At 38.9% G+C, this 12,012-nt stretch overlaps 1 protein-coding gene across 1 annotated transcript in view; it reads left to right on the top strand.

Annotated features, from left to right (window-relative positions):
* KIF15 (kinesin family member 15) overlaps positions 1–12,012 on the top strand; it is a 90,265-nt gene that overhangs the window by 27,757 nt on the left and 50,496 nt on the right. The window contains exons 10-15 of the mRNA XM_012665611.1: positions 3,937–4,060; positions 5,073–5,149; positions 5,752–5,961; positions 6,841–7,018; positions 9,344–9,485; positions 10,182–10,323. Coding sequence (XP_012521065.1) covers positions 3,937–4,060; positions 5,073–5,149; positions 5,752–5,961; positions 6,841–7,018; positions 9,344–9,485; positions 10,182–10,323 — 873 coding nt within the window. The remainder of the gene's footprint in view (positions 1–3,936; positions 4,061–5,072; positions 5,150–5,751; positions 5,962–6,840; positions 7,019–9,343; positions 9,486–10,181; positions 10,324–12,012) is intronic.

The following is a 12,012-nucleotide window of genomic DNA, read 5'->3' as shown; positions in this document are numbered from 1 at the left end:
TTTTATTAAATAAATTAGAAAAATAATTAGGCTTGCAGTATACCATTTTTGTGATTGCTCTAATATTGACATTAACTTTTATTTATTTCTCTGTAAAAGCTTTTCTTGCTATATGCAATATTTCTATTTCATCTTTCCTAGCCTTCTATATCACATATGCAATTAAAAATCTAGGCTAGATCTCATGGTCCTTATTGTTTGGTTAGTTTTTTTCTTAACGGAGGGCAAAGTTTTTACTTTGTAATTGGGTTGGAAACTAAATTAATTTGTCTGAAGCATGCTAGCAGAGAGGTGTGTGTGTGTGTGTGTGTGTGTGAGTACGTTCATGCATGTGTATGGTGGGGGAGGGTATGCTATGAAAGTAATTTGAGAACCTTGACAAACTTTGTCTTTTGAATTATCTACAACTCTAATCTGAGGATATAGGAAAAAACTAATGTTTTTTCTATTCTCTCAACAATCAACACAGAAGACTCCTGTGACCTCCGGTCACCAAAAAGTGTATGGGGATTTCTTTGCACCAAAACCAGTGAGTCAGTTCTGTAGTGGACATCAGCTGGGTGTCCTTTAATTAAATTTCAGTTCTGACACTATCTACCTGGAAGTAGTGTCAGATCCCATAGGTTGAGGGCTCGGTCCCACAAGACAACCCCCTACTTCGAATGCCAATTGCAAGCCCAGGTTGTTTTACCTATGCTTCAGACCAACTGGCTATAAATTGGGCTCCCACAACCCTCTCTTTGGGTTAGATTAATTTGCTAGAGTGGCTCACAGGACTCGGAGAAACACATTTGCCAGTTTATTATAAAGGATATTACAAAGAATACACATGAAGAGTTGCATAGGGTGAGGTATAGATTAGTGGCCCTCTCCAGACACACCACCCTCTAGGAACCTCCACGGGTGTTCAGCTCTCTGAAACCACACACACCCACCCTTGCAACCCAGTCCTTTTGGGTTTCTGTGGAGGCTTCATTACTAGGCATGATTGATAAAATCATGGCCGTTGATGATTGGCTTAAATTTCAGCCCCTCTCCCTTCCCTAGAAGTTTGGGGGTGGGGCTGAAAAGTCCCAACCCTCTAATCCTGTCTTGGTCTTTCCTGAAACTGGACCCCATCCTGAAAGCTACCTAGAGGCTGCCAGCCACCAATCAACTCATTAGCAGGCAAAAAGACATTTATCACTGTGGAGGGTTCAGGTTCAAGAATTTTAGGAGTTATATGCCAGAAAACAGGGTTAAGACCAAATGTATATTTCACAATATCGTATCCAAGAATTCCCCATTTTACTTCATGTGCAAGAAGCTTCTTTGATATTCATGTACACCAGTGGTGAGAAAACTTTTATTATAAAGAGCCAGATGGTAAATATTTTATGCTTCTTGGGCCACATGATCCCTGTTGTAGTGAGAAAGCAGCCATAGACAAATGGGATTAAATATAATAACAATGTAAACAAACGAGCATAGCTCCAGTACAACTTGATTGAAAAAAACAGACAGTATTTGGCCCATGGGCAGCACTTTGCCAACCCCTGGTGCAGACTGTTAAAAGACCAAGGAGTTGCCTACTTATTTTGGAGAAGTGGGAGACCCCTTGGTTCCAGACAAAAGAATTGTAGTGCCATAAATTGGTAAATTAATTTCCTCTCTCTTTCAAGGGAGAAATTGGTCCTTCTTACCCCCTAAGTAGACGCCCTTATCATAGAGTGAAGAGGTCCATGTTGCCTCTTCCCCTCGGTACATCATAACAAAATAGGTCTGGTAGTCACTCATTTTACTTCCTTGGATTGTGACCCTCTGGGGTATTAGTGATAGGAGGAGGAAAAATCATTAGAGCTTCCTGACCCTCAGTCTGTTGAGACTTAATGAAAGTCTTTAGAGAGTATAGAAATGCAGTGATAATTAGAATTATGATGTCACCAATGTGACAGTGATGTCAGAAGTACAGTAGTGCCTTGTAATGAGCCTAGCCATAACAATCAGAAGCAACCAGACATGGCTTCTTAACACACAAAACAACAGAACCAGGAGCCTTATACTAGTAACTATCAATGGTGAGTCCCCCTGCTGCAACCCATCAGTGGAAAGTGCTAGGGTATCTGGGGCTTAAGGATGAGCTATTTAAATCTTTCCCAGTGAGCAGGCTGGGCCTAAGACAAGAACCCTGGGGACCTCGGGGCTGTCAAAGGGTGTTTTTTCCTCACTGAAGTATTGGGTATTTCACAACTGGGTCCCTTTGACCTAGTAGGTGCTCAGCTTTTGGCACTTTTTGTTGCCTTGTAGGTTTTGTGGGCCTTCTTTAAAATTGATTTTTTTATATTAATAAACTATTTTTATAGGCATTTTAGGTTCACCATAAAATTGAACAGAAAGTACAGAGATCCCACATACTCCCTGTCGCCATACGTGTACAACCTTTTCAACCATCCCACACCACAGTGGTACATTTGTTTGTGGGCCTTTTTTTTTTTTAACTTTTTAGAAGTTGTCTTAAATAAGACATTTCTTTAAGAAAATGAAATGGTGAAAAACAGAATGGAGCTATCAACCTAACCTGTCCTTCCAGGAGGGCTGTTAAAAAGTAAAGAGTTGGATTCCTCTGGAGAGGGTTGTTTCTGCCAAGCTGATGGGGCTCAGGCTAGCTTTGCAAGTTGTCATGTACTTAGGGGCTAGGCTCCTCCACCATAGGGAGCTAGGACAGAGGGTAAATGACACCCACTGAAGTGTTTGCTCTTCTCCATTAGGAGGGTTGGGGGAGGCTGTCGTTCTCAAAGGGAAGGAAGTGTTAGGTTATCGGGGGTTTGCGATGTCCCCAGGAAAGACAGGGTTCCCTGGCAGACTGTGTTGCAAGAGATGAATGAAACAAAGACACGGAAACAGAAATAGTATTTAAGACAGCAGGGAAGTCAGGGGACCACCAACACTCTGGTGCCAAGGTGGCAGCGACTGAAACCCAGCACTTGCTTTTTATTGTCTTTGCCATGTTGCAAAATACAATGATCTTGTGAAAAAAATCACGGATACAATCATCAAGGGTTTCGGGGCTCCCCCCAAAATCACAAGGTGTACTAGCTAATTTCCTTCTCCTTTCTAGAAGTGAAAAACACATAATTCTTCAGTAGGTACAATCCTTTTGATCAAGGTAAACTAATTTTATCCCAAGCTCAAGCTATGTACACGGATATCAATCTCTAACTTCAGTAGCTATGACCCATTTGATCAAGGAACAAAGTAACTACATGCTTTCCACTGGGAGACTGGTTTTATATTAACTGAAGCATTGTTGAGAGAAAGGGAGAGAAGGAACTTGGCCCACTGTTCAAACAATGGAAGCTCTGAGACCCTTCTCCCAGGCTGACATATGGCAATCTACCTCTACAGCCGTGAGAAGTTTTCATGTCAGGCCACCCGTGGCTATTCATGCGTGAGACCCCTTAGGCTCTGAGGTTGGAGCATGCTTTGCTGTACTCCCAGATTGCTGATATATGTCCCCCAACTAGGTAGTTAACATCTGCCCTTATTTCAGGCTTCTGCTCAGGCAATTCCTTCACCTCCTATCCTCTCACAGCCTCAGACATAGCATTATTAAGTCCCAGTGGTCTTGATCTCATCATTAGGTGAACACACTTTGATCCTAAGGGTGACCCAGTCTAAAGGCCCAGGGCTAGTCAGTAGAGGTAGGAAGAAAGTGGGAGCTTGGGGGAGGAGAGCCTGGCTGGTGCTGGTCTCTCTCTGGCTGTAGGTGTGAAGGCACAGGAAAAGGAATCTTCTTCCACACTCCAGCACACTGACATTCTGGTGGCCTTTGGACTGTGAGATGGAAGTGAAACTTTATTTGCTGTTCATCACTCCAAATCATACCAAAAATATAAACACAGAACTATACAACTCTAAAAGCACTCTTTTAATGCTTTTTAAAAAATTCTTGAACAGGCAGTGGTAAATGAAGACACCCAAGGAAATGTGAGCCAGCTGCAAGCTGAAGTGAAGAGGCTCAAAGAACAACTGTCCCAGCTTACTTCAGGGCAGATACTACCGGAAAGCTTTCTGACCACAGGTATGATGAGTACAATGTCCTTTATCTTAGAGAAGACTGTGTACAAAGAATATTATTAAGAGCCCTCTGATGATAGTCACCACATAAGGCTACCCAAATTTTTCTATAAGTATCTCTTTCTGTTTGTTTACCTCTTTCTGTTTATTTCACCTATATAGTATGTTGTTTATAATCAGATAGAGATACCATAGGCACTGAGTTCTGTGAGATATGGTGGAAGGGGGAATTAAAGTAATTTTGAGTAGGCCTGATATGGTTGCTCAAGCCTGTAATCTGGCACTTTGGAAGGCTGAAACAGGAGGATCGCTTGAAGCCAGAAGTTTGAGACCAGCCTGAGCAACATAGTGAGACCCCCATCTCTACAAAAAAATTAAAAATTGGCTGGGCACAGTGGCATGAGCCTATAGTCGTAGCTATTCGGAAGGCTGAGACAGAGAGGATCACTTGAGCCCAGGAGTTCAAGGTTGCAGGGAGCTATGATCATACCACTATACTCCAGCCTAGGCAGCACAGTGAGACTCTGTCTCTAAAAAAAAAATAATAATTCATCCATAATAAGTGCTAAAAAGTGACTAATTTCATTTAGATCCACTTCTAAAATTCTGTTATAGTACATGTAATCCTATATATGTTTACTAAATAGCATGAGAGAGACTTCATTTTCTTCAAAGAATAGCTAGTAGAAAATGAATTAATTTGAAATCCTTAAAACCAAGAGGGTGAATTAGATCTCAAGAGGTGCACATCTAATTTTTTTTGATCCAGTTCTAATAATTCTGTCATGTATAATCTATTATGTATTAACTAAAAAGAAACTTATTTTTCTTTGACGAACAGCTAATATGTAGCTGGTTAATTTGAAGTCCACAATCTGCTGATGACAGTGTGGTTCTTTTAGATTAGTGGAAAGCAATCAATTAAAGGCTGTCTGTTTTAGTTCATCTCTTAGTTTTAAAATTTGAGAAATAAATATTTTTTTTCCCCTTTCCCTTTCTTACTGGATTGATCACAGACAAAGAGAAGACTGATTACGTGAAGTATTTCCAAGAGGCAATGTTGTTCTTTAAGAACTCTGAACAGGAAAAGAAGGTAGGAAACTGACTTAGTAATAAAGGGGATTCAAGATATTTTAGGGGCTGGGCGCGGTGGCTCGCGCCTGTAATACTAGCACTCTGGGAGGCCAAGGTGGGAGGATCCCTTGAGCTCAAGAGCTCAAGACCAGCCTGAGCAAGAGCGAGACCCCATCTCTACTAAGAATAGAAAAATTAGCCAGGTGAGGTGGCGCATGCCTGTAATCCCAGCTACTTGGAAGGCTGCAGCAGCAGAATAGCTTGAGCCCAGGAGTTTGACGTTGCTGCGAACTAGGCTGATGCCACAGCACTCTAGACCAGGTGACAGAGCGAGACTCTGTCTCAAAAAAAAAAAAAGATATTTTAGGCTTTCGCTATGTGGTTTTTGTTGTCTTAGTGCGTGAAATAAATGGCACCAGGTTAATAAATAAAGTAAAGGAGGATTGTGAAAAATCTAATTTTACCTTTAAGATTAAATTTTTTCTCTTTTTTCTAAATGTTCTCTCTCTTAGCAGTATCACTTTAAGATTAAATTTGAAGTTAGTATTTGTTGCTGGGTTTATGAAATTTTAGGGAAGCTGAATTACTTTTCATGTTTAACCAAATTATGAATTTCTTAAGTCTCTAATAGAAAAAATTACCCAATTAGAAGACCTCAACCTCAAAAAGGAAAAATTTATTCAATCTAATAAAATGATTGTGAAATTCCGAGAGGATCAAATAATACGCCTGGAGAAGCTCCACAAGGAATCCCGGGGAAGTTTTCTGCCTGAGGAACAGGATCGTTTGCTCTCAGAATTAAGGGACGAGATTCAAACTCTGCGAGAACAAGTGAGTACATGGCATTTGTAGTATTAATATTTCTAAAAATAAAAGAAGTTCAAAGCAAATATAAATTTGTCACAAAGTACTTATTCTTAAATACAATGGAAATTGTTTTATATGAATTCAACTGACAGTATGACTGTATAATTTCTTTTCCCCCCTTTTTCAAGATAGTTAAAGGGAGCAGAAGGGCAAAGGGAAGAAGTTGTGGTAATACTGATACACAGCACTCAACCCCAGCAAGCCAAGCGAAATTTCACCCCGATGAGCAGCTGTGGTTGTCTGAATCAGTAGTCTCTTTACAGAATTGAGCCTTTTAAAGTTTGTTGTTGTTGTTGTTGTTGTAGTGGTTCTTCCTTTTCCCTAGGGAGGATGGATAGGTAAAATAGGCACATTGTGGGGGGAAAAAAAACCAAATCTGTTATCCATTTTTTGTGTATCTTTCCAGAGTTTTTAAAGCATATTCAAACTATTATGGATACATATTTTTACTTTTATTTCTCTTGCACACATTTCTGCACCTTGCCTCTTTCAGCTCATGTATCTTACAGGGCAATTTAACCTTAGTCTGTGGTTTCCTTCTGTTTGGTGTGTTGATTTAACCAAACTCCTTTGCATGAAAAGTCAGCCATAATGTACACCCCTGTGCTTATCTCCTTAGGTGCCTAGGTGAAAGTTTCAAGGGTCTGGACTCCAACTTAGAATAGCAGAGTTGTAGGATATTCATATTTTCAATCTGATCACAAATGCCGAGTTGCTTTCCGCAGCAGTTGCAGCATGATACCACCAGTAGTGCCTGAAGTTTTCTAATGGCTTTTTAGAGAGACTAATTACTAAGGAAATGTTTGTAAATATATAATGTATGTAACTATTCTCTGTTTACAGATAGAGCACCACCCCAGAGTTGCAAAGTATGCTATGGAAAATCATTCCCTTAGGGAGGAGAATAGAAGACTTCGATTATTAGAGCCCGTGAAAAGAGCCCAAGAAATGGATGCCCAGACCATTGCAAAACTAGAAAAAGCTTACTTAGAAGTGTGTGGCACAGAGAAAAATGATAAAAGTAAGAAATGATTGTTGTATGCATGCATTGTAAAAAGGGGCTAATTTTTGTTTTTTTTTAAGAGACAGAGCCTCACTCATCACCCAGGTTGGAGTGCAGTGGCGCAGTCATAGCTTTAGCCTCCCAAAGCTCTGGGATTACAGGCATGGGCCACTGGACCTGGCCAGAAGGGGCTGTTTAAAAAGCATGTGTAGTGCCTTGCAGTTAGAGTCTTTGTTTTAGCCTCCAGACCCGCTATGCTACTTTCTTAAACACATACTTATTCTTTTATGGTATAAAAAGGCATTTACTAAACTTTTTTTTCTCAAAAATCACAGAATAGTAAATTATGTAGGCTAATAGACATAGCAAGAAAATACTGATATTTCTCTATTTTATTGACAAAGATTTATTCAGTTATTACTTTTAATTTTTATTAAATGGAATTTTCCTGTTTAAAATATTTGAAATGGAAAGTGCTTAACTAATCAAACATGAATAAATGTAGAAGTTGAAATGTTTAATCAGTGTGGCTAAGGGCTGTACAATGTAAGAGATGTCAGAGGGGTCAGACTCACCATCCACCCAGCACAGTGTTTTAGTCCTTGTGTTGTGGCTACCAATGTACGCAGTCTGTTAGTTATACGCTATTTTCATGAGATTGCTTTTACTCTATGAAAGGGGGTTTGGTAAGTACTAATTCTAACTTACAGGCTTGGCAGCTATTGGTGTTAATTCCCTGGAATTTGGTAACAAAGTCTGTGTTTGCCTCATTCTTAGAGTTAGTATTTTAATGGTCTTTTATCATACTCATTCTCATCCTTTGTTTCTTGTTAGGTTGAAATCTCAAACATTCTAATCTTTTTATTCTGCATTCATAAAGAACGCCATCTTTTTGCTTTTAAAATTTTCCTTTTCTAAGCCTTCCATTGTGTTATGACTAAATGAAAGAATGAGATGAATTCACGTATTTGGGTTGTAGAGAGACTAAGGTTTTATTTTTTATTATTATTTTTTTTATTTTTTTAATTAGAAAATATTGAGGTGGGGTACAAATATTTTTGTTGCATGGATGCCTTGTGTGATGCTTAAGTTGGGGCTTTTAGTGTGCCCATCACCAGAATAGTGTTCATTGTATCCAATAGGTAAGTTTTTACCTCTCAATCTCTACTCCCCTCCCCCATTCTTGGTTTCCAGTGTCCTTTATATCTCTTTATACCCATCATTTAGCTCCCATGGTGTTTGTTTTTCTATTCCTGAGATACTTTACTTCACTAAAGATAATGGTCTCAGGTTCCATCCAAGTTGCTACAAAAGACATTATTTCGTTCCTTTTTTATGGCTGAGTAGTACTCTGTGTTACCTGTATACCACATTTTCTTCATCCACTCATGAATTGATAGGCACTTAAGTTGATTCCACATCTTTGCAATTGTGAGAGATCAAGATTTTAGATGCAAAGCTAAGATTAGGTTTTCTGTTTTATTTCAGCTACTTTTCCCTACAGTGCTCTGCATTTTGTCGACCATATTGGCCTCAATAGTACCTTGACTTAACTACCTTCAAAAGATACTAACAGCAATTTTGTTTTTAACTCCATCAGTGTTTAAACATCTTTCATTCTCTAAACATCTTTTACATGATATATTCTAACGCCGAAACTAGGTGGACTCGCTTCAATGTATTCAGTCTTCTAAGCAATCCCTGAAAATTTATATTTTCTCCCTTGTAGATGATGCCATGTTCTTTCAACTTGCTGCCCTTGCAATTTGTTTCCTTTTCTAAATAGTTCATTGACTGTTAACATTAGCTGCTAGCACTAATTCCTGCAAGATTCAACTACCAATGTTTCTAGCATTATGCAAATTGTACTCCAGTCATTGCTTATTCCCCTAATGGAAAAGGTGTTGCCTTAAATTAACTATGCCTCTCTATCCTGTGGCCTCTCGGCTTTTTAAACATGACTTCCAATCCTCTTTGGTGGGCTATGTTATATCCTGTGTCTCTTGCTGAGTTATAAGCGCTTATATTTTAGGGCACACCTTCCAATCCATTTCTTGTTTTTCCTCATGGCTTAAAATTGATACCTGGCAGAGAACTTAGAAAACGTGTTGTTATTGTTATTTTTCAAAGACTAAGGTTGTAATGCTGGGCACAGTGGCATGTACCTGTACTCCCAGCTCCTTGGAAGCCTGAGTCAGGAGGATCACCTGAAACCATAGTCTGAGGCTATAGTAGGCTCTGATCATGCCTGCGAATAGCCACTACACTGCAGCCTGAGCAACATAACAAGACCCTGTCTTTAGGGGAAAAAAAAATAGACTGAGGTTGTTTCCTTATTATCAGGTCAACAAGGATTTTCTCCTAAAGCTCAGAAAGAGCCATGTTCATTCACAAACACTGAGAAGTTAAAAGCACAACTCCTGCAACTTCAGACAGAGGTGAATAATTCAAAGCAAGAATATGAAGAATTCAAAGAACTTACTAGGTAAAGTGTAAATACACATGCAATTGCACCTATTTTCTTTTAGTGTTCATTTGCTATAGTGTTAATATTGATCATTTAATTGGGCATTTTATTATAAATATTAAACTCTCATAGTAGCAACTATTTTGACATGAAAAAGGGCTCATTTCTAGCTCTTTAATAATATATTTAATGAGCTAGATGATACAAATGTTTTAAGCAATACTCTCCTGTTGAGATCAGTATCTATTGAACTCAAGTTCTTCATCTCGAATTCTTTGGTTGCTAAATTTAAATCACAGCTGTTATGAACTAAATCAAGATTTTTAGAAATTATAGGTTTATTAATATTCTTACTTGATTCTAATTGTGTAAAAGAAAACAAAGATAAATTACATTTATATTGCAACTAAGATTAATCCTACCGTAAAATAAAATGAAGTATTTGTTTTAAAAATAACATCACGTATGGTATCATCATGGACTATTTAGACTTTTGAATTTGAGCTCTACCATTTGCTAATTGAATGCCCTAAACAGTCATCAATCTCCAAGCTGTATTTTACCCAGTTGGAAAATGAGGGTAATAATCTGAGAACATACCTCTGATTTAAGAGATAACTATAAGGTTATTTGAAAGCAGAATCTGTAAATTACTCTACAAATGTTTGACATTACTTAATTACCTGAAATACTCAGTTTTACAATATCTCTTAGGAAAAGGCAGCTAGAATTGGAATCGGAGCTTCAGTCTTTGCAAAAAGCAAACCTTAATCTTGAAAACCTTTTGGAAGCAACAAAAGCCTGCAAGCGGCAAGAAGTTTCTCAGCTGAATAAAATTCATGCTGAAACACTTAAGGTAGGTAATGTGAAGCAATACTTGCATCTTAAATCAGTGCTATCTCATTTTATTAATAATGGACAGAATCTTCTTGATTTATCTCAAGCACAGAGCCCCTTGTAGGCAGTTAATACCAGGGTCACAGTGGTCGTAGTGTTCTGATGGCAGGGTGGAATAGGAAGGAAGTTAGCATTTGGAATCTAATTCTAATCTGCTAACCTTAGGCCAGGTTTCCTAACCTCTGAACCTTATCATTCTTTTCTCTAAATTGGGGGTGAAGGTAATTTAATTGCAGGTTTCTAGAGCAGTAGATGAGATAATTGATAAAGTGCCTGGAACCTGGTAGATCTCAGTAAATGGCAGCTGTTGCTATAATGTGACATGTGCTGAAAGCTTACACTAGAAGAATAGAAATCCTAGATCACAGGTGACAGTGGGAATAACAGGAGAAGGTTTTTCTCCCCCTAAATAACCATATCCCTCATAAAAGAGGAAAATGTGTGAATATCTAAGGATGGGGAGAGAGAAAGGGAAATATATAAGGAAAGTAAAAGGATGAGGAGTTGATGCTGATGATGGTGATTTTAACTTTTGTATCAAATTCTCTGAAGGTTTAAAAAAACTTTAGTTAGCCAGGTATGGTGGCCCACGCCTGTAGTCCCAGCTACTCATCAGGCTGAAGTGGGGAGATTGAGCTCAGGAATTCAGGTCTAGCCTGGGCGACATAGCAAGACCTCATCTCTTAAAAACAACAACAACAGGCCGGGCGCGGTGGTTCACGCCTGTAATCCTAGCACTCTGGGACGCCAAGGCAGGTGGATCGTTTGAGCTCAGGAGTTTGAGACCGGCCTGAGCAAGAGTGAGACCCCGTCTCTACTAAAAAAATACAAAGAAATTATCTGGACATCTAAAAATATATATAGAAAAAATTAGGCAGGCATGGTGGCGCATGCCTGTAGTCCCAACTGCTCAGGAGGCTGAGCCAGAAGGATTGCTTGAGCCCAGGAGTTTGAGGTTGCTGTGAGCTAGGCTGACGCCACGGCACTCTAAGCCAGGGCAACAGAGTGAGACTCTGTCTCAAAAAAAAAAAAATCTTTTTGTTAGCATTTTTGGACAGTAAATATGTACAGACTGAGAAGACACATATGGTTGTTTCATAGATTGGTTATTGTATTTTTTAAAAAAGTGGAGTCATCCTACATATGTTATTCTGCAATATGGTTTTGTTAACTTGGGATTATGCCTTGGATCTTTCTACGTAACTAGTACCTAGAACACCACCTCATTTTAAACCTAGGCTTCTGTGTTTTGGATGACTCATGGCTTATTTAGATGGTTTCCAGCGTATGCATTCTCTGGGGTAGCTTCTGTTAAAGGAGAAATTGTAGTCTTAGGGTGCTTTCGCATTTGAGCCAGTCCTGCTGAAGTTCTCTCCTGGGAGCTGCACCATGTGCCTTCCTAGGTATGGATACACTTCTTTCCCTGCACTGTCCCTTGTAACTGGCATTGTCAGGCTCTTTAATGTTTGATAATCTGATGAGTGAAAAATGTTATGATTTTAATTCTTATTTCCCTCATTTCTAGTGAGGTCAAATAATCATTTCATACATCCATGTCCATTTGTATGTCCTTTTCCTATTGGATGTTTGTCTTTTTCTTCTGATTTGTAAGAGTTTTTTTTTGTTTTGTTTTGTTTTTTTATTTTTA

This window comes from Propithecus coquereli, unplaced genomic scaffold (assembly GCF_000956105.1).
Source record: "Propithecus coquereli isolate 6110/MARCELLA unplaced genomic scaffold, Pcoq_1.0 Scaffold1, whole genome shotgun sequence".
NCBI classification, from domain to species: domain Eukaryota; kingdom Metazoa; phylum Chordata; class Mammalia; order Primates; family Indriidae; genus Propithecus; species Propithecus coquereli.
Note: the sequence above shows the minus strand (reverse complement) of the source record. Positions and strands in the feature narration are given on the sequence as shown.